Source organism: Syzygium oleosum, unplaced genomic scaffold (genome assembly GCF_021117445.2).
Source record: "Syzygium oleosum isolate NSW1041296 unplaced genomic scaffold, Sole_v2.1 Sole_v2.04, whole genome shotgun sequence".
In the NCBI taxonomy this organism is placed as follows: Eukaryota; Viridiplantae; Streptophyta; class Magnoliopsida; order Myrtales; family Myrtaceae; genus Syzygium; species Syzygium oleosum.
Window position 1 is genome coordinate 161,137 of NW_026607488.1, and position 26,429 is coordinate 187,565.

The 26,429-nt window shown below is 40.7% G+C and overlaps 3 protein-coding genes across 5 annotated transcripts; 2 read left to right on the forward strand and 1 right to left on the reverse strand.

The window, feature by feature from the left end:
• The first annotated feature begins 11,801 nt into the window (after positions 1-11,801).
• LOC130134464 (protein phosphatase 2C 77-like) lies at positions 11,802-18,247 on the forward strand. Of its 2 annotated transcripts, none has more exons than XM_056310545.1 (4): positions 11,802-12,619; positions 15,193-15,332; positions 15,691-15,796; positions 17,568-18,247. In XM_056310545.1, exons 1-4 carry the CDS (start codon positions 11,941-11,943, stop codon positions 17,885-17,887), a joined length of 1,245 nt encoding a protein of 414 aa, XP_056166520.1. In that variant the 5' UTR covers positions 11,802-11,940; the 3' UTR covers positions 17,888-18,247. The 2 variants fall into 2 exon arrangements, with proteins under 2 accessions (XP_056166520.1, XP_056166519.1); XM_056310544.1 differs by having other exon boundaries at positions 11,859-12,619; positions 15,045-15,332.
• A 151-nt stretch (positions 18,248-18,398) lies between these two features.
• On the forward strand, positions 18,399-21,171 carry LOC115684548 (histidine-containing phosphotransfer protein 4-like). Its single transcript, XM_030609317.2, has 7 exons — positions 18,399-19,277; positions 19,519-19,580; positions 19,917-20,047; positions 20,155-20,223; positions 20,372-20,443; positions 20,565-20,637; positions 20,749-21,171. Exons 1-7 carry the CDS (start codon positions 19,163-19,165, stop codon positions 20,827-20,829), a joined length of 603 nt encoding a protein of 200 aa, XP_030465177.1. The 5' UTR covers positions 18,399-19,162; the 3' UTR covers positions 20,830-21,171.
• Positions 21,172-22,559: 1,388 nt separating this feature from the next.
• LOC130134437 (cytochrome B5-like protein) lies at positions 22,560-25,588 on the reverse strand. Of its 2 annotated transcripts, XM_056310845.1 has the most exons (7): positions 25,410-25,588; positions 25,175-25,265; positions 25,041-25,078; positions 23,689-23,766; positions 23,431-23,522; positions 22,727-22,825; positions 22,560-22,635 (listed from the first exon to the last, which is right to left on the reverse strand). In XM_056310845.1, the coding sequence occupies exons 2-6, from the start codon at positions 25,248-25,250 to the stop codon at positions 22,759-22,761; spliced, it is 351 nt and encodes a 116-aa protein (XP_056166820.1). In that variant the 5' UTR covers positions 25,251-25,265; positions 25,410-25,588; the 3' UTR covers positions 22,560-22,635; positions 22,727-22,758. The 2 variants fall into 2 exon arrangements, with proteins under 2 accessions (XP_056166820.1, XP_056166819.1); XM_056310844.1 differs by having other exon boundaries at positions 22,560-22,825.
• Between the last annotated feature and the right edge of the window lie 841 nt (positions 25,589-26,429).

Below are 26,429 nucleotides of genomic sequence, written 5' to 3' on the forward strand. Positions count from 1 at the left end.
CGCCGGCGAGGTCGAGCCTCGCCGGAGGGTCGGCCTCCCCGACGCCGGCTGAGGTCGAGCCTCGCCCTGGGTTGCGGCGAGGCCGAGCCTTGCCGGCGTCGGGCGAGGCCGGCCTCGCCCGGCCCTAGGCGAGGGCCGGCCTCGCCGGACGCCGGCGAGGTCGAGCCTCGCCGATTGCAGGCGAGCCTCGCCTCGCCGGCGTCGGGCGGCCGGCCTCGCCCGGCCCAGCGAGGGCCGCCCTCGCCCGGCGCCGGCGACCTCCGCGCCGGCCGGCCAACGGCCGCGGAGGAAGAAAAAAAAATTAAAATATAAATTATAATTTTAAAAAACGAAACAAGGAAAAAGACAAAAGAGAAAAAGGAAAAACAGAAAAGGAAAAGGAAAAGAAAAGGAAGAAAAACAGAAAAGGAAAAACAGAAATGAAAATAAAAAAAATTAAAAAAATACTATTCTTATGATAGAACATTATTCAATATAAATTGTGATTAAAATGTAAATTGTACTCAAATTTGGGGACAAAAAGACAAGAGAGAAAGAGAGGGCTTCAACTTAATAAATTATCATTAAGTACATTACAATTCGTTACAACGATCTTAAAAAAAAAGGAGTACAATATATATACCCTAAAATTATCCCAAAACCTAAGCATTCCGTGCGTAGGGGACCAGAGGTCACATATTGTCGGATTATATTTCGGTTTCCCTAAGCTCACGTGGGCGTACCCGGTATGAGAAACAAGAGTTCCCGAAATATTTGCCAACTCCAATAGTTCTTTTACCCTCAATCGTCACTACCCGTTCCAAGCACCGATAGTGGTAGCGGTAGTATCTCCGTCGTTAAAGAATTCGGATTCATTATTCCGATCTATCTCTTGTTGCCGGTATTGAGCCTTCGTCCAATCAGCAACACAAGCTTGCATCTCCACTGATTCTGGATCTAATCTTGAACGACGTTCATTCAAAATATTACCTCCGTAATCGAATGCTTGTTCGACCGCAACCGTAGAACAAGGGGTTGAAAAAATCTGTTTTGCAATAAGAGAAAGGATTGGGTATTGGCTTGCGTGCCTCTTCCACCAATCCAAAATAAAAAAATCCGTACCACCTTCGGCTTCAGTAAACTCAAATAAAATGGTTAGATAACTCTCTAATTCAGAAATATTTCCTATTACTCCCTTTTATTTTTTTTGTCTATGTAATAAAAGTTGGTACCCTCTACTAATTTTACATGTACTGTCATTTTGTATCTCCGTAGATTGAGAAGATCTAATATCACCTAAATTATATTTAGTATAAAATTCATTATATAATTCTATTACTACGTTTTTAACCTCACGTACTATGGTTGTAACATTTGTCACATCATAATGTAAACATTGATAATACGCACGCAAAAAATCATTTAAGCCATTCAATTTGCAACGCGGATCAAAAACACAAGCAACTAAATAAATCATGGGAATTTCACTATAATAATGAAGCCATTTCATTTTCATTGCAACTATAGTATGTTGTAATTCAACATCATTTTCATATTCATCAAAAGTTCCGACAATATTAGTACACTCTACTAAAAATAAATGTGTAGGAGGATAATAAACACCAGACAAAGTATAAGTTGCATCATTAAAAACCTTTAAAAGATCTAAAAAATTTTGGCAAATATGTCACTCTTGTGGGTATAAATTAATCTCAGGTATATTATTAGAAATGAATGCACACAATAAATCTTTATATGCTAAAGATTCACTAAGCAAGTGGAAAGTAGAATTCCAACGAGTTGGAACATCTCTTGGAAATCTTTTTGGCTTTTTGCCATTATCTCTACAAAATCTATCCCATTCTTTCATTTTTTGGGGATGTTTCCATAAAAATTGAATCGCCGTTTTTATTGATTGAAGAAAAATATCAAGAGTTTTCAAACCATCTTGTACACATAAATTTAAAACATGACAAGCACATCTAATGTGAAAAATTTTTCCGCCAAAAGCGGGTTTACAAATATTTTCTAACTCGGCAATTGAAGCGGTATTTGCTGCGGCATTTGCTGCGGCATTATCAAAACCAATTGAAAAAATTTTGTTAAGCAAATAATATTCTTCTAAAACTTGCCTAATTAGTCTATAAATATTATTTGCCGTATGATGATCATCGAAAACTCTAAATGCAATAACTCTTTTTTGAATAGTCCACTCGTCATCTATCCAATGACATGTTATGCCCATGTAAGAATGATTTTGCCAATGATCACTCCAAATATCACTACCTATATGCACGCATCCATTAAATTGCATAAAAAAGTTTTGTAAATCATTTTTTCCATTTTTGTAAAGATCTTTAATTACTCGTTTAGTTGTATTTCTAGAAACACGTTTTGCTTGTGGAGCACATGCTTTTTGTACAAATTCATTAAAACCAAATCTTTCTCCAAAATTAAATGCTAAATGCTCAACGGAAATAAATTTGCCTAATTCTTCCTTATAAGTTTTTTCATTAAAACGAAATAAAGGGGAAGTGTTAGGATTGACGTACCCGGAAATTTGTTGTTGCCCGATATCGATTCCCGTTTCGGTTGGATGTTTGCTCATAAGATGTCGTTTAAATGTTCCATATCCTTGTCCACCTGTATATTTATATATTTTTCCACAATATTTACAAATTATATCATACCTTTTTTGACCGATATCAAACCTTTCCGTTTCGGTTGGATGTTTGCTCATAAGATGTCGTTTAAATGTTCCATATCCTTGTCCACCTGTATATTTATATATTTTTCCACAATATTTACAAATTATATCATACCTTTTTTGACCGATATCAAACCTTTCCATTTTCGTGAAGTGATTCCAAATGTCGGATGTAAATTCCCGTTCCGCTTCCTTTGTTGTAGATATTTCAGCAGGAGGATGAAAACTTTCTTGCGTCGGGACGCGCTCCACATCGTGAAAAATGTTGATTTCATCATCTTGAAAATCTACATATTCACGAGGATCAAAAGAATGATGGGATTCCGTCGCGATATTCTTACCTTTAACAGTTGGCACTCGACTTCCACTTGCCATTTTTCGAATGGATTGAGAGAATTGAGCGGATTAATTGGGAGAATTAAGAAAGAATTGCGTGGATTGAGAAAATTGAGAGAATTTCAGAGAATTTGAGAGAATTTCGAGTATTGAGAAAATTTGAGACTTGAGAGAAGAGAATTGGAGAGAATTGTGTGTGTATTGTGAGAATTTGAGAGAATTTATAGGAAAAAAATAGAAGAAAATTTAGAATTAAAAAAAATAAAACATAACCGTTGCAAAATTGCAACGGTTATGTGTTTTTTTTTTTATTATTATAAAAACGCCCGTTGGGGCGTAGCCGTTGCCCCAACGGGCCGCAAGGTCTTTGCGGCGCAGCAGGCTCGCACGCTCCGCAGCCCCGCTGCGGATAAATATTTTTTTTTTGTTGGGCCGTTGGCCCGTTCTCCCTGCAGTAGCTGCAGTATTGTAGCATGGCATGCCTCGTGACCGCAGTCGTGTTAGCCTGCAGTTTTTTTTTTTTTTTTTAAATTTTTTTCAGCAAAACCGGCCGGGAATCGGTGGTTCCGGCGGTTCAAATTTTTCTGGAACCGGAACCGGGACCGTATGCCACGGGCCGGTTCCGGTTCCGAACCATGGGCCCGGTCAACGGGCCGGGCCCGGGTTTGACCGGTCCGGTTCCGGGCCAAAACCGGCCCGTGGCCACCTCTAAGGTTAGGTCCTTTTTTTAGACTGAGATGGCCACTTCAAGCCCTTATTTGAGACAAGGTTCACTTCATGCCCTCATTTGAGAAAATGATGGCACTTCAGGTCCTTATTTGACATAAAGTTCACTTAAGGCCCTTATTTGAGAAAATGAGAGCACTTCGGATCTTTATTTGAATTTTTTCTTAATTTATATAGTGGATTTTTGGATAATACACAATATGCATAACTCATTTTGTTACACAATGCTATCTTCATCACCGTTGACGTAGGTAGTTCTAACTTGAAATTTTATTCGTCTATCCTAATCAATGGTGATGGACGTGGATTGTATAACGAAAAATTAGTTAGGCTATGGACCAATCGACTATCCTAAGCGCTCCATGCTAGGTTTTCCCTTTATCACGCTATGCGATATCCGAATTTTTCGGCTCTATCAATTCTCAACAACGCACGTAAAACCCTTCCATCCACGTGCCTCAAGCAAGTCATCGCGCTAAAAATACGATGGGCATGACCACCTAACTTGATTAATCTAAGTAAAAAAAACACTCTCATTCCAAGATATTAGTTTCCATCTTATATTCCAATACAATTTTTTTTTTCTTTTTTGATAAGCAAATATCATTTTATTCTCTGATTCATTCAACTGAAAGTGGAAAAAAAATCCACTACTCGTCCTCAAATTTCATATAAAACCAGTTACACAAATCCCCAAATTCCCGGAGAATGACACACAACATTCAGCCAAGCGCCTGCACAGTTCAACATATGCACGATAAAGAAGGAAATTGCCCCGGTGATAAAGACTATCCCGCTTCCAGGAAACGGAAATTTTATGGCAATATGAAGCTCTTTGTAAGTCCATCTCCGGGTAGGGGTGGGGCGCGTAGTTTAAGATGTGGGTTTACGCCCACGCCCTGCAGAGAGATGGGCGCTGAGTGCGAGTGTGTATCGTGAGTGAGAGATAGAGTATGACCGACCAAAAAAAAAAAAAAAGTCCATCTCACGAGTCAAGTCCGCCGCCTTTTTGGACAATCTTTAAGGGGCGCGCTCCTCCGCATCAATCTAGTACATTCAAAGTTTTTACTTCCGGAGTACTTCCAATTACCTTGAAAAAAATGAGCGAATCACGTTGCCATCTAAGTCGACACTTCGTTGGTTCCACCTAATGTCCTTAATAAGATAATCCGATACGCACACGCATGTACGCGATTCTCAACAAAAAAACTGCTTTTTCTCACACGTGCTCTTGACTTAGTAAAAAGGAGTGGGACATGTATAAACCATGTGTGCTCTAGTACGATTTGGTCGATTATTCTTTTAGATCATTCTATTGATTTAGAGACATCGAGTCTTGAAAAGAAAAGGACGTAACGAGGACTATCCTCCTAATTTTCCAATCCGACCCAAACTTAATCGTAAATCCTTAACACCTTCACCAGATTGTGCGACCAAAATCCCTAATAAACGTAATCCATTCCCTAATAAATCCCTTGCTTGAAGCTCTAGCAAAAGTGCCTTTCACATGTGCGCGTGACGAGCCCATGATTGGGACACAACACAAGTGACCTTTACAATGCGGTCTCCACGCTGGAGAAAAAGACATCTCTACCCATTTGAATATAATGTTAAATTAAGGAAAAAGTACTGAAAAAGTCATAAACCTATTGCATTGATACCAATTCAATATTAAACTTTTCAATTGGACCAATTTAATCATAAACATTTTCGCATTTGTACCAATTCAGTCCATTAAACAAATTTAGACCGCAAATCGCTGACGTGGACATCGACGGTTCTATGTGGCACCGCCGATGCTGATGTGAACAATTTTTATAATTTTTTCAGATTTTTTATTTTTTTATTTTTTTCTCTTTTATTTTCTTTTCTTTTTTCTTTTTTTAGAAATTGATGGCCGGCGATGGTTGGCCATCGCAGGACCGCCGATATCCACGTCAGCGATTTCCGACCTAAATTGGCCGGATGGACTGAATTGGTACCAATGCAAAAAGGTTTAGGACTAAATTGATCCAATTAAAAAGTTTAAGACTGAATTGGTACCAATGCAATAGGTGTAGGACTTTTTCGGTACTTTTCCCGTTAAATCAAAGGGTTCGTTTATTTCACAGAAAATATTACGTTTCTAAAAAATGTTACATCTAAATATAATTGTTCGACATTGATATCCATGGGTCTAGGTGCTGGGGCCTGAGCATTGACACTGGGGTCCTAGGCCCGGCATCAATGGACCTGAGCACGGGTATTGGGGTCCAGGCCTCGGCCTCGATGCACCCGAGCTCGAGTGACGGAGATCCGGGCATGAGCACCGAGGACCAGAGCACAAGCACCAAGATCTCGGGTCCGACCTTGATGGACCAAGTCACATGTGCCAGTGTCAGGGTCCTGAGTACAAACACCGTGGTCCCAGACCTTGGCCTTGATGGACTCGAACTCCGACATGGGAATAGTACACTGGCAATGGGGTCCCGAGCCCGGCCTCAATTGACTCGGGCGAGGGTGTTGAGGACCTAAGCATGGGCACAAGGTTCGCAAGCTCAACCTCAATGGACCCAGGCCCAAGTGTTGGGGACCTGGCAATGAGCGTTAAGGTTCATGTGCTAAAGCACAAAATTTTTGGTTCAAGCACCGATATTTAGTTATATTTTGAAAAATGATTTCAATTTTTTTAGAAAAGAAATTATTTTCTTGAATTTAAGCATAAGTTTTATTTTGACTAGGAAAATATTTTATGTTGACTCATTTTCATAAGCGATCAAAACATCAGAAAATGTGGAAAATGTTTTTCACGAAATAAACAATGCCAAAGGGTACGTTTGTTTTACTGAAAACTCTATAATAAAAAATATATATTTTTCATGAAAATCATTTTTCAGGAAAAATTTTCATTTATATGATGATTTAGGGAAAGGGAAAGTGATTTCCTTCTTGTTAGAAGATGAAATCGTTTTTCCTTGATATAAGCTTGTTATTTTCAATCCATTGAAAATGTTCTCTGTAGATCGATTAGTTTTTTATCATCCAAACATTAGAAAGTCGGAAAATAATTTCCCGGAAATAACTTTCCTTTAAACAAACGAACTCAAAAAAAAAAAAATATATATATATATATAGAATGTTAGTACGGGGATTTAAACAAATGGTAACGGTGAATCTGGAAAATTGCAGAATTTGAAACCCCTTCGATGTCAATGCCCCTGCCAAGCATTCATACCCAAACAGAGGGCACTTGAAAGTTGCAAGGGTTATTGCCCCAACCAACCTTTTCCGTACTTGACATGATCACTACATAATAAAGGGCTTGTCACGTGGCATCAAATCGAGAGAGAGCCCTTGTCGGTGCCAAGGGTCTACACAGACTGCGAATGAATCGAGTAGTTACGACTTATCGACATACTTTGTCATGTTTACTCTCCGAGGAGCATGAGAAACAAATATAATTTGGATTATTTATACGTTCGATTTACATGGTAAGCTTGGATTCGTAGGTTTAGAAGTCTATCGAGTACAAAGACTGTGTTTCATTCACGCATATAACATGCTACGATCTCAACATCTAGACACCATCCTCTGGTGGAAAGAGCAAAACAATGTAACGTATGCACACTTGTATACCCCTTGATCATAGAGTTTATAGTTCATGTACATAAATGACAAAACATTCACATCTTCAATTTGTAAATGGCACACACTCAAACAATCGACTTTTGAATCGATTTTTATTCAAATGTATGAAAAGGAAAAAGATAATGAGAATAAGAAAAAGATATAAAGAAGTAATGGGGATTATTTCGACATTATTTTACTAACATGCTTGATTCGGATGTGGCAGCTTATAATTAGGTCTCTGAATAAGTGGGCCACGTTCAACATCCAATAAATTTTGTCACGTCACATAATAAGCCAATTTAGTAGACCCGCCCTACCCTCTTAGTATATATGGTATTATGCTATGTACAAAAAATGCGAGACTTTGGAGTCGTAGCACCATTGATCTGATGTTGAGCGGAGCTATTTGATATTCTTTTTTTGTCCACCAAAATCGAACTTTGCCCCGACGTTCTTTCCTCCGTATCGTAATATCTAAGGAGTAATACTAGCCTTATCAAAATCGATTTGTGAATCGATTTTACTAAGTGACGTGTCAATACCGTGAACGGTCTTAAATAAGTTGACCATATTGAAATATAAATAATAGCCGGACACGTCTTTCAGCAGACCATTTTTTCCCAATATCTAATTGAACCATACATCTATTATCGGAAGTTAAACTTAATCTATTTGTTTCGCGGAAAATAAATGATTTTGAAAAATATTTTTTCAAAAAATAAAATAATTAGTCAATGAAAAAAGTTCATTCATTTATTTTCCTAAGAAATAAAAAAATTATCATCTTAAAAAATATATTTTTTTAAAGTATTCATTTTTGGCGAAATAAAGGGGGAGTTAGAATTAAGTTATTTAATTGGGGATTAGGGCTTTTCTTGCGGATCCCGCGACCCGTGGGGAAACCATTCTCTCGTAGGTTTACACGCGTCCAACAATAAGGTGGGGCCCCCTATGTCGACCTGTAAATAGACCGCGCCCTGGTCAGCTGTGAGCCGTCCGATCCAGATCCGAATCTGGCGAGGTGTCTCGTCGGCGTTCGCCTCACACGTGGCTGGTCCCACCTGCAGGACCCCTACGGGAACGCATCTCTCTCTCTCTCTCTCTCTCTCTGGGTGAAAGAGATCGCCTGCTCTTCACCCACGTGAGCCCGATTTCACATCTGCCGGTGATTTTCGTTCATCTACAGCCCTAGCGACACGTGGGACTCGGACGGAACAGCCAACGAAAGAGGTTGAGTTTCGAGCTTTTGCTGGAAAAGCAAAATTGATTCGAAGTTCTTAAACAAGTACCTTTTTCAAGCAAAGGGTTACGAATTGAAAATAGGAAAAACTCAATTGAGATTAATTTCCGAGATTTGCATAGTTGGTTGCGGGGATTTTTGGCTTAGGAACGGAAGGTCATCCGTTTAAATCCCACCAATTGCGCACAAATTATTCCTAGTCAATGTCATATGCTTGGGTCAAAAGTTTGGATTTGATTGGTTCATGGGTTTTGCAGGGTTTTTTATGAGTTTCCAGACAATCATATGCCCATGCTCGTGTCCCTGAATTATTTGCTTGCATCGATTGAAATTCTTCTGACGATCTAATAAGAAGAGATGATCCGAAATAAAGATTCGATTTAAAAGGGATAAGGGAAGATAGCGATAACTGAGATTGAGAATACAGAGCGAGGTCATCGACACAAAATCAAGTACAAATGGGTAAATGACTAATAACATCGACCACGTATAGTGGGATAACTTTCAATTTTTCCTCTCGGGTTGCCGTCAGGAGAATAGGACCGTGTGATGTTACTTGTTTCGATATGATAAATAAGTCCGCTATTGACGAGTGAAATAATGATAAATAAGGTACAAAGGCCGATTGATTAAGTTATTTCGATATTTATTTATAATTTTTCACACCATTTTGCAAATCAATTTAAATCAGTTGATCCCTTTTACACCATTACTCGAACAAGTATCTCGAGAGCAATTATTAATCTCCACCATAAATAAAACGTATGCATTCGCGTGATATCAAATTGGATAAATCGGAATGATCCGACATAAAATGTAGAAAAACACAACTAGCCACTGAGCGGGCAACAAGTAATTTTTCCGAAAAAAAAAATACACTTTTTTCGTAGCTGGGTAAGGTGTCCTAAGCTCGATTGGCATTTTAATGTCGTGCAATTAGGGATAAAAGCTAGTCCGACGTGGCCATTAATGGGAAGGGAAGTTTCCTTGCGGGGAGACTTTTTTTCGAATGACAAGTACACCCTTGTTTTAGCCTAAATTTCCAACGAGCGGTCAAAATTCTACCTAATGCGTGGGCCCCAGTTGGGACACCTTAACTTGCCACGTAGCCGGCTGGGATGGTGCACCTGTCGGGCGGGGCGGGGGTCCCACCCAAAAGTTCCCTCTAGATGATTTATTTAGATTCCTCGTGATCCGGTGCGGGCTGGCGTAGGCAAGGCAAGGGCATCGACATTATAGCCCAGGATTGAGCATACTTCTAGATTCTAGAAGAATCGGACCTGTGGGAATCTATTCGGTTCCAAAATATACGGAGTAGGTTTCAAGTTTCAAAAATTAAAAAATTTATTTCGACGGGTAGATTCCAAATTATAGATAGATGGAATTTGAAACTTGGAACTTATATCCCGTAACAATTTTTCGTGTTTTTCTTTATTTATATCTTTGCTCGATCCTGTGGTATTTTATGGCGTTGATGGGGAATGTGTAATATGAAATCACTAGTCTGAGTTTCCATTTTATAACCGAGACTTTTACTTTGTCAATGTCTTTTTTTTTTGCGTGTCTAAATATAAGTTTTTTTTGCCAGAAGTGTCTAAATATAAGCTGTGGTTAGTGGATTGTAGTAGCAAGTGGAGGTCAGTAAAGGTGATGATTCACTGTAATCATTTAATTAACAATCCAAATGAACCTGAGTAGACCCTAGAACGGTAGGTTCCAAGTTCCAATATATGCAGGGTAAATTTCATGTTCGGAGTTATACAAGGTAGCTTCTAGGTTCCAAAAAATGAGGAACATGTTCCAACGGATAGGTTCTAGGTGGAATATGTACAAATCCTAGAACCGCTCATCCCTAATTATAGCCCATCAAATGCTCATTTTTTTGGCTATTTTAGTTTAGAAAATAAGCTTGTGATTATCATTCATTAATCAGAACTCCATTTTTTAAAAAAGGAAAATTGATCTTGACATTTAAAGGTGAGTTTGTGATTGATTAACTCAAAATTTCAAGTTACCGCACGAGAGAGGCTGTATTGATATGTGGTCGTTATAAGTTTTTGCGAGTAAAAAATGTGAAATTGATTTTATCATCCCCTCTCTTATATAAATTCGATGAAAAACAAATCGTGGAGCTCGATAAAAAGGAAAAGTTTGGTGATTTATCGAAAGGTTCGATTTGCTCCGATTCATTGATACAAGAATTCATGCATACGCGAAGTAGCGATTTTTTACAACCATATCTATATATGAAATCCAGGGGCATGATGCACGAGGGTCCGACTATCCGCAAGACTCAATAGACCGACTAATAACTACTAAAATATTAAAAAAATTGCTTTCATACGACTACTAGATATATTCGTTTTAGATCATAGAAAATTTACATACACGGAGGTGAAAAGGAGAGTGGAAAGACACGGAGATATTGTAGTAACGAAATTTGCAGTAGTTACGTGCATATGACTAGAAACCTTATAAAATTTGATTAACCATTCAGATATAATTCCTTATCGATCTTCCTTTGGCCAATTTTTACTTTTATCGCTTTAAAAATAGAACGCATTACGTTGTTTGGGCAACACGTATGCGATGCTTTTGATTTAAATATATAGATAGACATCTTGAAATTTTTTTTATTTTTTTATCACTGGTCTTTCCACGGCGCTCCAACGTCAGACCACAGTCACCTCTTTTTCCCTTTTCTTTTTTAACACAAAGAAGCGCCCTTTAAACGTGGCTTTGGTTTTTTTCTAAGATAATTTTGGTTCCCTCAAATAAAAAAAAAACAAATGGATTTTATCTACTGACTCAAAACTCGAATTCAACGCTTTTTCTTAATTTTAAACCAAAATAAAATAAAATAAAAGGCTGCAAGCCGCGCCAGAGAATTATTTTATTTTATTTTTTTGGTCCGTAACCGCGCCAGAGAATTAGAAAAGCTCAAAAAAAGCAGGCCATTTATGACGCACCGTACTGTTCACGCCGACACGTCATGCACACTTGCTCAGGCAAACCGAGCGCACGGGCTCGCGCTGACGCCGCGACGCACCGGAGCCCCTCCCCCCCTTCCCAACCCCCCCGCGTCAACCCTCGTGTACAGTGGGAAGGACACGTGGCGGTGGAGCGGGGCAAAAGGCGACTGAATACGACTCCCAATTCATTCCTTCCCTCTACTACGGATGCGTGAGCCGTCCGACTCATATCCCCGCACACGTGTCGCCATCCCATATGCTCCCCCTCCCTTCTTCTTCTATCCATCTCCCTCCGTCCCCTCCGTCCCCTCCGTCCTTCTCTCTCTGTCTCTTCGAGCCTGTCTCTCTGCGTGCGCGAGTGTTATTGGTGAATGAGAGAGAGAAGAGAGAGGGATTCGCCGTTCCAGATCAATAAGTATCGGAGGGGTAATGGAGCAGCAGCCCGAGGAGGAGGAGCAGCAGCTCGAGCGGTTCGACTCGGAGAGCTCCGGCGTGCTGTCGACACTGACCATCGCCGAGGATCCCGTCAGCGCCAGCGGCAGCTCCGGCGACCTGTTCTCCTCGAGCGGCCTGGGGAGCAGCAGCGGGAGCGGCAGCAGCAGCAGCAGCAGCGGCGGGAGCGGCAGCAGCAGCAGCAGCAGCGGCGGGAGCTCCGGCGAGATCCCGGGGATCCTGTGCGCGGAGGCGGCGGCGGCGTCGGGGTCGGCGTCGTCGGCCCCGAGGAGGCCGCTGCTCTCGGCGGGGCCGGCTCGGTCGGGGGAGGGGCTGGCGGAGGCGATGGAGACGGAGGACGCTGGGGCGGCGGCGGCGGCGGCGGCGGGGAGCGGGCGGCACAAGTGCGTGGGGCGGAACAACAGGGGGGTGGCGTGGGGGTTCACTTCGGTCATCGGGCGGCGGAAGGAGATGGAGGACACCGTCGCGGTGGTGCCGGGGTTCATGTCCCGCGCGTGCGGCCACGTGGGGGGCTGCTCGGCCCCCGGCTCGAGGGCCTCCGGCGAGATCTCGCCCGTCCATTTCTTCGGCGTGTACGACGGCCACGGCGGCGCCCAGGTAACTGCAACTCCGTGTGTTCCTTACAGCTTAATTACCATTAATCAACAACTAACACCGGCAATTTGGCCCCGAAACTAATCTAAACCGACGGATATCATACAATGCACGGCCATCCTCGTATTTCGGAAAAATCGGAATTAATATCATCATCTTCCTAATTTATTTCCATGCTACGCAGTATTATCCTCCTTCTATATTAATTTAAATTTCTTAGCCGAGTCCTAAGATCGGCGCACCTCGGAATATTTTATTTGGGGGAAACGGAAATTTTCTTTTACCGACATTTTAAATAACTTTATTTTTTTTTTTAAAAAAACACACATTTCTTGAGCAATAATGAATCGTGATGAAGCCAGGAGGGACGCGTGTCGCTCGCTGAGTGGCCCGTGCGTCGCGGCTTTTTCCTCCCACCTTCCTTTTTCCTGTGTCTGGGACACGCGTCCCCGCTTAAAGCTTAGGACAGGCTTTCTGTCTCTCTGTATATTTAAATCGTGAGGTGGGGGGAGGCATCGCAGCCGTCCACGTACCCCCGGGCCGTCTCCGAGCTGATGGGAACGTGGAGGACGAGGAGGCGTCATAAAAAGCACGAAAGAAATAATTAAAGAGAAAAATAGGAGAAGAGGCAATCGCATCGCATGATTATCTTAATCTTTCCTAATTTTTGGATCATCTAGTGATTCCCAAATTATAATTTTGAAGCGGAAGCAGGCTGCCAAAATAAAAAATAAAGAAAATTATAATTTTTTAGTGCTGGTGTTTGCGCCACGTGTAGGCGGTGGGGAGACAGGTGGTCCCCTAGGCGCTTTTATGGCGGGCATAGTTTGTCGGGGGGTGTGTTCTCATGATCAGGTTTTTACCATGTGGTCGTACCTGGTTGGATCTTTTTTCGCGAGGTGGGGACCTCGGAAACGAGGCTAAAGGCGGATTCACTGCGTTAAAGTTCGCTTTTTTTGTGCCTTTTCTGCGTAGAAACCTTAAGGTTGTTCAAGTTCGGTAGAAACCACCGTTCCTGTAACTCGAGACGATTCCCAAACGAGGGATTTGCTTGCACTTAGTTTGGCACCTGGTGATAAGCATTTGTCCGTTCCATAAGAAATTTGTTCGGGGGGGCCCCGACGCGAGTACGACCCACGTGTACGCCGAGTTTTTAGGCAAGAATTTGGGCCCCCGTACCGTACCCGCCCTGCGAAAGTCCCTCGCTTCAGCGACCTTGGTGTCCCTCGAGCACGGAACGTGCATTCATGCGTTGTCAGAATTTGTTACGTGGTAGCTTCTAAAACGAATAAATATGGTCAGGACATGAATGGTTCCGATGCTATTGTAGTTTATGTTTGCGTGTCAGCGGCAGGTGCCATGCCCAATAGAGACAGCTGTCGTGTATGACCAACAGCTATCACAGACTCACAGCATCGGAATATGGCTGGTACCGGTACATTTTATTCCAGAAGTGGCCTAACTATGTAGATGGAACTAGAATATTGGCTGGGAGGGGACAAAAAAAAAGAAGTTGTCTGCAGTTAACAACAACTACTGCTGCGACTAGTGTAATACTAATACTGGGTAGAGACTAGAACTTGCTCAATGCTAGGGGGTGGGAGGCAGTTCACGATGCCTTCGGGTACCTGTGTACTTTGTGTATGGTTGGTCTGTGACAAATTGTATCCTAACAAAACGAGCAATAGGTTAACCCAACATGTCTACTGCTTTTTTCTGGTCTCACTCAGTGTGCTTATTCAATGCTTATGACAGCATAGTCAATGTGATTGGGTCTGCGTTTGTCGCGTTGAAGAAACTTTTGCTAAAGTCATGCACTTTGACATTTCATGTTTGTAATTTGTTAATTATATGTGCCCTGGTAGATATTGCAAGAGCGTGGGAAAACTATCTACTTCCTCTTTGTGGTTATGCAGGCACATGGCCGATAATATTATTATGGTAATTGGGGTCATGAGAATAATCCATGCTGGGTTTCGAATTGGATAATTGTCCGGTATTTGCTCTAGTTGACTGTCGTAGGTTAGTGATGTAATCTTTTCGCTGAAAGATGGTGCTAATATTTATATCAGTTTTCTTTGATTTTCATGGATCTTGTTTGGGCATTCAAGGCAAATGACATTTGAGAAAAATTGAAATTTTTTCTCCCTTTTGTATGGATAAGTAACGTGATTAAGCCAATTTAGTTTCTTCATTTACAGAGGATGTACTTGGAAATTCTCCTAGATCAATATGAAAATGACCTCCTTAACTTCTTAAACTCGTAAAGCTAAACTTAACAGAGGACATTTAGTGGCCTCCTCCTGGAAGAGATCCGGTTTTAAAATTACGTTTATAATATAACATAGTGAAATGTAGCATTGCAACAACTGCACATAATCCTGATCGCTGTATGCGATACAGTTATAATAATTTTTAGAGTATGTAGGTGGCCCAATTCTGTGCTGCGCGAATGCATGAAGTTATAGCCGAAGAATGGAACAGGGAAGCAATGGATGGGTTTGAGTGGCAGAGAAAGTGGGAAGCAGCTTTTTCTACTGGTTTCGAGAGGGCTGACAATGAAGTCATGACCGCAGCGGCTGCACCTGAAATGGTGGGATCAACTGCGGTTGTCGTGATTCTGTCCGGCTGTCAGATAATCGCTTCCAATTGTGGTGACTCAAGAGCAATTCTTTGCCGTGGGACTCAAACAATCCCCTTGACTGTTGATCAAAAGGTTATTCCTTGAAGCACTTAAAATTTTACAAAACCTCTTTATGATATTATTCCTGTCCAAATCTTTCTGCAAATTCACGACATATGATGTGATACTTTATAACGTGACCTTCGAAAATTCAACTATGCCGTGTTGAACTTGTATGTGCATTTAATGGGATTACTGTGCACATAGGTTACACATCAAACTATGGTGACTTTGTTGTGTACTAATTTCATTAGCGCCCATGGATCCAGAAAGGATGCCAGCCATTTGTGGGGTTATCCGAGTGATCCGGTCAATGTTCTTTGATGTTTCTTATGTCTATGCCGATATGACCATTCAAAAATTTATTGTTGTTTTTGCTGATTTTATACAGCCAGATAGACATGATGAACTGACGAGGATTGAAGAAACAGGAGGGAGAGTCATAAACTGGAATGGTGCTAGGGTGTTTGGAGTACTTGCTATGTCCAGAGCTATAGGTTACTCTCATCTCTACGCTTGCCATTCATCTGGTATCTTAATTGTTGAAAATCGTAACCATTCATCTTGAATAAGCTATCATCCCTCTAGTGTGCTTCTTCATCCTCCTTCGGTTATGACTGTAGAATAGATCTGCGCAATTTTTAATGTTCTACTGGAAAGAATTCTTTTCATGTAAAGAAGTATCTCAGAGGAGGACTCGAGTACTGTGTCCATGTTATTTTTCCTTACATGCTTGGGAGTCCTCCCGTTTGATGATATAACAGATAGGTTTCTTATTGTTTCCTTTTCCTTTTAAAGCATGTCACTTTGCAGGTAACGTTTATCAACTAAATTATTCCACCTCTTACTCTTGAAGTCGGGAAATTTTATGGTCCTTTTGTCACGGATAGATTCTTAAGAAAACTTAAAACTGCCCAGGCTTACAATGACAAGACCAAGGTGATAGGTGCCGTGATCAAATTTACTCTTTTAGAAGTGATTATATGGAGCAGATAAAAAGGATGACGACAGTGCAAATGGAGACCTTTTTTTCCATAGCTATTGTGTGGAAGTACGAACGGAGAACATCATGAAGAAATTTTACCATATTATGGTTTATCTAGTATAAGAAGTACAACTTTGACAAAAAGAAAGTATAACAACAGCGACTTCTCTAATCTGCATTTTTATCGGTGGATAAATTTCACCATCCTACTTGTGGGAACTTAGGACTAGATTCTCGGGAATGTGCTAAGAGAACTAAACGCTATACTTTCGAAGCCTTGACTATGGATATAATAAGTGCCTGACCTTTCTATCAGCTTGTGATATGGATGAAATTTCTTGTCATGTATATTTGAACCGATGATCTTTGGCGTTTGCTTACTTATTGTCCAATGAGTTTCAAGAGCAGCACCAGCTGGCATTGCCACCAAACCACATCAAAAAGTCCAAGCAGAAAACCAAATTTCTTAATTGTGGTCTAATGGGCTTGGATGAGTGTTTGCAGTCGAACTCTATTTGAATGATTCCTTATGGAGAATATCCCTGTGCTTTCTCCTTGTTTTATAATTTCTTCTATTGCATAACTCAATGTTGCTTCACGAAGCCTGAACCTTGCTCGACCAATTCCATTGGATGTGAACCAAAACTTCAGATTACATCATGCTGAGCTAATCAAAATCGGTCATCCTCCTAGTTTCTGAGAAAGCCCATATATGTTTATCTTAGGAATTAGCAATGGAAAAGTAGCAGGAAATTACATGGCAATCATATTTGATTTTTTACCATGTATAGTAGTTTTAGACAGATTGAATAACCTTGCAGATGAGCATTGGTTCTGGTAGGTTGTCAATCAACACCAAGGGGAGTATATTTCTCTGATCTCAACATGAAGTTGTTGTAACTTGAACAGAAACATGATCTTACTAGTGGAGGTTTTCTTCTTGACTCCTTTCTCCAAACCAAATAGGGAGAGATTTTCAAGTCTGTCATGTCTTATTGGATCAATTGTTGTGACAATCATAATGCTGATTTCTTAAAAGGAAGTCCTTCATGAGTAAACATGCTTTAATTTTCAGGACGGGGCACAAAAGTGCTTACAGTGAGTTGTTTTTTTTTCCTAGTAGACTTTTCCGGACAAAGAGTTGTGCCATATTGAGATTACATAATGTACGAGCATATATTCTGGTTCTGAAAGTTTGAGCAGATTAGGTTTAACAATTGTTTGCAATACTTACGCATTGATCCATCTTACTGTTGGTAATTTCCATCTATCTTATATTTCAGGTGACCGGTATCTGAGGCCGTGGATTATTCCAGTGCCTGAAATCACTTTTACGACAAGAAGGGATGAGGATGAATGTTTGATTTTGGCGAGCGATGGGCTCTGGGATGTCATGACTAATGATGAGGTTGGAGAGGTGGCTCGGCGCCTACTAAGGAGGCGCCGCCGCCTCATGATGGTCGATGAAATCTCTCCAGCACAAGCTGTAGCTGATTATCTTACTGAGATAGCCAAAGGGAGGAACAGTTCTGATAATATATCAATTATTGTTGTTGATTTGAAAGCAAAGAGAAAGCGCCAGCAAAGGCCACATGAGGGTTGAAGATACGATCTTTCTCCCTTATTACTTTCATCCCATTACTTTCCAGTTCTAATATCCAGAGATAAGGAGACCAGGAATGATCTAAGTGATATTTTGCATTTCGCAATGACTAATGGAACGACTTTAGCTTGGATAGCTATCATCCCAACCTGTACAGAGCTGACTGGCAAAAAGTTATCACTTCCTGGAACCAGAATCGGTTGTCGCCATGTAACACTAGGTCAATCCTCAATTTTAGTTGGTTTGGTCAAAAGGAAAAAGATGAGGAAGCAAGCATTGTTCTATAGGAAGCAAGCACTGTTCTATGTAACGTCTTCAACGATTATCCTACAAATGAAAGCCAAATTGTTTTTCTTTGCATATCTTCATTTGGATTACTATCTATTCACAATCTTTGCCTGGTTCTTGGAGAACTGTGTGTTTGGATGAGAGCAACCTAGGGTCCCAAGCCATTATGTGCTCATCAGCATTTGAAAAACCCTAGAGTTATGAAATGTGTCTTCCTTTGTCTCACGTGCTTGAGGAACAAATTATATGATGTTCTGGCTTGTAAAATTCGTGTTAGATTTATCAAAGCTTCGAGTTAGTAAAATTATCACTGTGCTCTGAATATGCGTCATGTGTGGATTGTCGAATCTGGTTTATCCTGCCAATTGTGACGAACAGAAGAAGAGGTCTAAGGATGTACAGCTACAATCTTTTCTTTGGATAATAGCTAGTTAGGCAGAACTACTATTCCGTACACTAGATTTAGTTGGAGGATGAAATCACTTTACTGTGTGGAAGGAAAATACAGCAACTGTTTTGACAGGTATCGAGTATAGAAGGAAAAGGCAAAAACTGTTTTCACACATTGGGATCATTGAGAAACGACACGACGAATTTTTGTCTCTCCAATTTGTTGAAACTTTCTGCATGCCCTTCGTTGTCACACCACTATGCGGCATATCGAAGTAGTTATGGTAGCGACAATATCTAACCTTACTTGTGAATTATGTTGCATTTCCCATCATGCATTATAGGATTATGGAAACAAAACTAGAAACAACATTACTACCAGTGTTATGATTAGAAATGCAATCTATACGCCATCATTATCTTCCTAGAAATGATTGTGTTTTTTCCACATTTTTAAAAACGACTTCGTTTGACATCGGAATTACTCCAAAACCTGGATGAGTTGAACTTGACAGATAGAGTTTGAGAATCCTCTCACATTTACTTTCCGATCTAGAGAAAAATTTGCAGATATGGTGCAGGATCTGGCATTTACACATGCGAATCCAAATCCTTGAGGCGCAGTGCTCGAATGCAACAGCTTCAAAAGTTCGATGTGTACACAGCCAATCAGCGGCAGTCTATATCCGCGCGTGTTTATCACTGCCAATGAGTAAGTGACGCGAACGTCCATTCTGGGTAATAAAAATTTCAATGCCAAAGCATCCTAGCATTTCTCTCGCACATAAATTTCCGAATCTGAGATTTCAAGGATCATTAAATGCGTGCTCATAGACTTGCTTACACCATTAGCCCAAGTTTTCAACTATAAATACGGCCTTTGGCTTGTCACTAGAACTCAAATCTACAAACTCTGCATTTGAACTATTCTCTGCTCTATCTGTTTTATCAAGAAATGGCGAACGGGGATTTGCGCCAACAGCTTGCCACCATGAGGCAATTGCTGCTGGATGAGGTACTCCCTGAACATCAATTCTCTATAAAGTGATGGTTTACTAGCCCTTCTCATTTGTTTTTTCCAGACAACAATTTGATTACTTGGTGCCCCTGTAAGACTTTTCATTCTCATTCAAGATGTGCCAACTCTCTCTCTCTCTCTCTCTCTCTCTCTCTCTCTCTCCATATGCAAACTTATGACTGGATTTTCTTCACTACATTTACCATCCCATAGCAGGGACTCATGAAAAGCATCACTGCAGCGATGCCCTTTCCTTCAGTCTCATGGTTGCAATAGGACAAACCTTTTCCAAGTTGTTAATACTACTCGATGAATGCTGCACTTTTGCATCAGGAACTCCTGGACGAACAGTTTATTCAGCTGGAGGAACTTGAGGCCGAGGGCAACCCCAACTTTGTGGAAGAAGTTTTTAGCTTGTATTTCCGAGACTCTACTAAGACCCTGGAATCTGTCGGGCAAATGCTGTATGTGCTTCGCTCTTTAATCACCTCTCATTCATTTTTCCCCACGTGAACTTCTCCTTAATATTAACTCGAAATTCTAATGTATCCCGTGTGATCCATTCACTTAGGAAGAAGACACCTGTTGAATTTGACAAGGTGGACAGGGCTCTTCACATGCTGAAGGGTAACAGCGCCAGGTAATCTGATTAGTTTCTTTTCCCTAGAACTGTTCTAAAGAGATTCTGTGAAATATAGGAATTGCTCGATCGGACATTCCACAGCTATCACAGAATTTGTTGTGTTTAGGATGAGGATGAATGTCATATCCGTTCTTGTGTATCGCAGTGTCGGTGCTAACAAAGTCGTGAATGAAGTGAATCGAATGAGGGGTCTTATTGAAGAGAACAGTTTCGAGAGGTGATGAAAAATATTTAATGTTACCTTTTAAATTTCTTGAAATTTAATTGGCAAAAGATGGAAATTGTACTGCTCTAGTTGATGTTATATCTTCTTCTTTTTCCCCATTTTATCTGAGCAGTTGCAACGCCACTTATGAGCAGCTGAAGAAGGAGCACGACGAGCTGAAGGGAAAGATGGAAGCTTATCTCCAGGTCTCTCTCTCTCTCCCTCTCTCTCATTCAGAAACGCATGCATACCGAACCGCTCTTTTCCCGGTTTTTAACTTCGCACACACTGACGGGTCGATATCCATGATGTTTCAGCTGCTGAAGCAAGTGGAAGCTGCCGAGAAGCCTCGACAGGGCGACGATCAGGGCTCGGCGAGCGACACCGAGAGCTCCTGAAGGCAAATGGTGTCCAGTGGCAGATCAGAAGAACTAAGGGGAATAAAAGAGGTCCGGTCGCGGGGCTTCCATGAGTGAAAGTTGGTGTCTGTTGTTTCTGTTAATGTTGTCAACTGGGCCCGTCTTTTTGGCAGGACAGTCTCGTTTTCCCTTTGCGTCCTCGTGCGTAGGAGACCCTCTTGAGGGTTTCTTCTTGTTGTGAGTCTTTTGCTATGCAACGAGGAGCTTCCTCTGACGTTTTAGGATGTCCCCATCCTGTTGTCTCCTTCGGTCTTTGTCTGGTCTGCCATCAAATCTACAAATCATTGCTTGGTTTCTAATCATCATTTTAGGGTTGATCGACATGAACTTGAAATCGAGATGATAACTCCGTCGCGACAGTTGAATTTCTCGCTTAAATGAAGGAAGTATTTTTTTTTTGGTAAGTGTCGAAGGAAGTATTTTAGTATGTAAATATTAAAAAAAATAATTGGACGTTATAAAGTTAATGTTTATATATAAAAGTTTTTCTTTATATATCTCGCGTGTTTCACGTTAAATGAAAATGTGGAGAGTCAAATTAAAGACGCACATAACTACTGTAAATAAAATATGTGCGAATGTAGCATGTTGTTCTCTGGTCTTGAATACGAATCATTTTTTTTTTTGGAATTTTTTTTTGTTAAATGGATCGCTTGATCTACAGAATCGATTTACTGTGCAAGTTACGAGACTCCAAACAATTCAATCTACGAGTAATTTGAATCGAGTTTATCAGGCTCATATGGCTTCGATCCAAATCACTAACACTATCCCCAGGTTTTTACTCTATGTCCGTAAGCTAGAGTTTAAATTTCTTCTCAAATGGTTTGGCTGGTCTTGAATGTAAACCCAACCGGCAAATCAGTTACCAACACGAGTTTAACCACATGTCCGAACCCGACCCATATGAATTGTTGTTGTCCATCACAGCCGTCGATGACGATCAATATTGGGTTCACACGATCTAACGCTCAGGATACCCTGAAGTCTTAACTCAATATTTTTTGGGTTAATACCATGAAAAATACCAAATTGATACACATGTATAAATTTACTCCAAACTAATTTTTCGAACACCAAAAACCCCAAACTGGTACATCTGTCAACTGCCATGCATCATCTAACTCAGCAATTTGACTGTAAAATTTAACAGAAATTATTTGATGGTAAAATTTAACAGAAACTAACTAAAAAGTGGATTTTTTTTGCTTCATATCTTCTACATCCTTCTATATGGATTTTGTACCTTAAAGCTCATGAGAATCTATGCACCTTCTGCACTTGATATACTAAATGATGTAAGCCCGTGTTGACGTTGGATATGATTCACTCGTCTAAAAATCTAAAAACATTTTGTCCCATCAATCTCAATTTTATGGAGCAGCCTATACCTAACCATACTCTATTTTCAATAGTCATACATTGGACGCACGCCTCATAATGGGAGAAAAATAAAACATATTATCTTCGATTACAAATTAACGAAGGTTACAGAAAAATACCAAGTCGCTTGTTCTATCCCAAATTTTGCAAATTGGGATCGAAACAACATTTAATTATCCGTCAAGTACAATATGTTGAATCATGTAATCAATATGGTTTCTTCTTTTGCATAATTCAATCACAGTCACCTCATTTTTTTTGGCGGCAGATGCCAGACATTTGATTGATTAATGTGATTTAGTGCAATTTACGAAGGCAGCGTCACCTTGTTGATAAAATAAAGGAAACACGTTTAGATTTGAAAAACTTCACAATAGCGCCTTTGTCTCTTGGGGAGGTATCCTGAGAGAACAAGAATGAGATGCTCGAGCACATTACACAAACAGCAAACACCTAAAAGCAGATAATGTGATGTCTGAAAGTACATTCTGACCAGTTGATCTCACAACCGCATGCCACAAGCGGTCATTGTTTGAGATCCCCGACATAAAAGTCTTCAATCATGTCGAAAACTCGGGTCGCATGCTGTGGCCTGTAAGATCATAAGGTTTCAGAAATTTAAACAGTTGCGGATATCTAAACAGGAGGAGAAGAAGAGGAAGTAAATGAATCTCGACCATCAGGATCTCAACAGCAATATCAACTAACCACCATACATTGGGTAAACACGGGTATAATTCCTGGGCCATATTTGCCCTTTTGCTTTATTGGAGAGAAAAGGCTATTATGATTTTCCAGGACTTGAATTCAATTTTGAACTCCTTTCCTTAGAATAAAAACAAAGCTGCGAATTATTAATCTAGTAGTATAACACTATATCCCATCCGTATATTCAGAAATCATGAATTGATTGAATGTGTCAAAGCATATTATCTCTACATAGGACTACTACGGTTTTGCATCTGATTTATGTAGTTATAACTGAGTTCATCGTGGATACTACAACCCTTAGCACTGCTTTGTTAGGTTGATATCAACCAATGATTGAAATAATCGGTTGTCAGAAAGTCATCCAATTAGATCGACATACTACTAGTAATAGGAGATTTGATTAGGATTAAGGAGAAGGTCTGACATCTTTCCCCCACCAATTAGCAGTAAGAACAATGCATGCCATTCCAGAGCATAGATGCGTACCCAAAAAATCCTTCCGTTGAATTACCCCCTGCATTAGTCAAGATGGCATCACCACCTGGGTGTTCCTCCACGTAAGAGGTAACATCATACACCTACAAAGAGAAGACATTAGAAAGGCGGGACAAAGAAAAGACCTTGTAATGATGTCCAGAGCCCAACAAAAGCAATGTAAATTGGTACGAATTTCATGAACATAGTGGCTGTTGCCAGATTCAGTTAAGCAAAAAGTCAACAGAAAGAAGAAAAACGAACTCAGACCTTGTCTTTAATGATTATCCAACAATCAGTTCGTTTGTTGTGCAAAGCAACATCAGCCTTGGTGTAAGTTTTGGACCCCTAGCGTCAAAAGAAAAAATATCCATTATTAACAAGGCAACACCAAAATATACTTAAGTATAAACAGAACAACAAGAAGTAGAGGAATAAAACCAGTACACTAAGAAGAAGAAGTAAAAAATCTACAGATTAACATCTAGACCGCACTAAATCAAAGGTTTATACCGAGTAACAGGTGTATAATGCAAGACAACTGCTACACAATTTTACTTGGAGACAGCTTGAAGCTAAAATTACTCACTGTGCAACCGGAATGAACAGGAAACACACCATAGTTCCGTAGACACAACTCCTACCAGGACCAATCCATTTCAACTTAATAAGGAGAAATATCAATGAACTTTCCCGGTCTTTCGCCTTTCGTGCCAAATGTGTTGGAGAAATCCGGACCACATACTACCTCAGCCTCAAACTGAATTCTTTGGAGCAATAGACAAAGTATGACAATTTTCATACGAACAGATGCTTCGTACACCTTATCAACGTGTCCTGTTTGGTTTATCAGTAATTAGAGTTATCTTCTCGTGCTCGACACCATGCTTAACCGTAATACAAGGCGCATACCCACTGTATCAGTGTACTGATGCTCGAATATATACCTACATATACATAAGTAATGACTCCACGTATCTGTGCATCTATACATACGGATCAATGCTTCACTAGATGCACATAATGTCAAAAGGGCTAGAGGAGGCATGAGGATATAGCTTGCAATTGACTCCACAAGCAGAAGTGATCTTATTTCAAGTATGGAGCTCCAACTCCAAGCACAACTGCTTGCCCCTTTATCATTGATTTAAATTTCACCGCACAGCCAAACCATAAAACTAACACTACTTACTCCCTAACCAAACTCAACCACAGAATCTTGTAGAACTATCGCCCTCCATCACGTCATTAAAATGGAAGTTTCACTTGCCAAAATGTGAAAAAGAAGAAAGGATCTCCCGAACATATCTAGGAAACGACATTCACCTTTTTTCTTCTCCAATCAAATTTCAGACTTCACGAAACAGGACAGGACACGCACGCACGTGCACTTGCGCGTGCACACCCAGAGATGTATGGATGCCATTTATGGGTGGTTTTTGCATGTGGGTGTACACATAAAAGAAGAATCAGTCAACCAAAAACCAACCTCCCCCTGTACAAGATTGAGCATTGCAATGCATTGCAATCTTTTACCAGAGATACCACGATATAATACTGACTGCATTAGAATTGCTAATTGCATTACATGAACCCATCAGCCTCAGAAATCTGACAGTTACCTGAGTGCTGGAATTGGACTGAACCTTCTCCACATGGCCTGCACAAGGAGAGGCAAAGAAAGGGTAATCAGCGTACATGTTTCCTATGACTTGGATCTTCACTTGTCAATGTTGTATGCAGAAAAAAAGCCTACCGGACTTGCGCTTCCGTGGGAGCAACAGAAGAGCGCCCAAAATCCCCAGCAAAACTACCGCTGCAATGATCACCATCGCTTCGAACTTGACCTATCATCGAAATACGAATCGACATTCACCATCGCCATTGTCATGGACTCGAACGACCGTTTGAGCAGAGCGTCTACTTGTGAATATGCCGAATTCGAAAAAAAGAGGCAAGAAAGCGAGGGAAAAGAGAGCGGCGGTTCTCACGGGTTCTCGAGGAGTTACAGAGTGGAGGAGGAGGCGGCGGATGTCGCCGTGAGCAGCTGCTCCGGTTTCGCGACCGGCGACGGCGGCGGCGGCGGCGGCGGCGGCGGAGATTTGGGTGCAATGCCGACGGCGAGAGACGCTGAGTTAGAGAGAGAGAGAGAGAGAGAGAGAATCTGGCATGTGATTCCACTCTTTCACTGACACTGTCCTCTTCGTATCGACACACGGGTCGGGTCGTCAGGTCAAACCGCAGCTCCGTTTGCTGATCAGTGGGCGGGTACGGACTAGTCGGCACGACATCGACCACTTTCCCACGGAAGATACCACTCTTAATTTAAAAAAAAATGGGTTAATACTTCCGAAAAACACCAAACCGATACGGATAAATTTATCCAAAATTAATTTTTTGATCATAAAAATTCTAAATTGACACATCTGCGAAAATTTTATTAAATTTTACCGTCAAATTTCTGAGTTGGAGTGTATCAATTTGAGGTTTTACTCTTCGTCTGTCATAATTGTACCATTTTGTGATTTTTCGTGATATAAATTCAATTTAATGGAGGGTAAATTTATCACAAATATACTGGTTTGAGGTTTTTGGTAATCGAAAAATTAGTTTAGGGTAAATCTATCATAGGTGTACCAGTTTGGGGTTTTTTATTGTTAAAAAATTAGTTTGGGATAAATTCGTCACAAATATACTAGTTTGAAATTTTTTTGGTGTCGAATATCTAAATTCGTCCCTATCAACGATGCAAGAAAGTAATGGAAATTCGCACAACACAAGAATTTACGTGGTTGATGTTCCGCCTACCTACGTCCACGGGGAGAAGATCCGTTTCACTAATAACACAGAAAAGTGTACAGCCACTCTTTCTCACACCATTGCCTCTATTCTAGAGATCTGTTTCGCCATAAATATATATAGCAAAACCCTACATGGCACAAATTACAAAATTGCCCACATAGCCTAAAATATTTAGCTTTCCCATATAATCATTCTATGACTAAACATAA

What these genes read in the sequence shown, in the direction of transcription:
- LOC115684548 (XM_030609317.2), top strand. Translation starts at nt 19,163, where the DNA reads ATGCGAATCCAAATCCTTGAGGCGCAGTGCTCGAATGCAACAGCTTCA. An exon ending in GTGTTTATCACTGCCAATGA is followed by an intron (nt 19,278 to 19,518) that starts GTAAGTGACGCG and finishes TGTTTTATCAAG; the next exon opens with AAATGGCGAACGGGGATTTG. An exon ending in AGATGGAAGCTTATCTCCAG is followed by an intron (nt 20,638 to 20,748) that starts GTCTCTCTCTCT and finishes ATGATGTTTCAG; the next exon opens with CTGCTGAAGCAAGTGGAAGC.
- LOC130134437 (XM_056310845.1), bottom strand. Translation starts at nt 25,250, where the DNA reads ATGGTGATCATTGCAGCGGTAGTTTTGCTGGGGATTTTGGGCGCTCTT. An exon ending in CCCACGGAAGCGCAAGTCCG is followed by an intron (nt 25,079 to 25,174) that starts GTAGGCTTTTTT and finishes CTCCTTGTGCAG; the next exon opens with GCCATGTGGAGAAGGTTCAG. An exon ending in AGTCCAATTCCAGCACTCAG is followed by an intron (nt 23,767 to 25,040) that starts GTAACTGTCAGA and finishes TTTTGACGCTAG; the next exon opens with GGGTCCAAAACTTACACCAA.
- LOC130134464 (XM_056310544.1), top strand. Translation starts at nt 11,999, where the DNA reads ATGGAGCAGCAGCCCGAGGAGGAGGAGCAGCAGCTCGAGCGGTTCGAC. An exon ending in CCTTGACTGTTGATCAAAAG is followed by an intron (nt 15,333 to 15,690) that starts GTTATTCCTTGA and finishes GATTTTATACAG; the next exon opens with CCAGATAGACATGATGAACT. An exon ending in TGCTATGTCCAGAGCTATAG is followed by an intron (nt 15,797 to 17,567) that starts GTTACTCTCATC and finishes CTTATATTTCAG; the next exon opens with GTGACCGGTATCTGAGGCCG.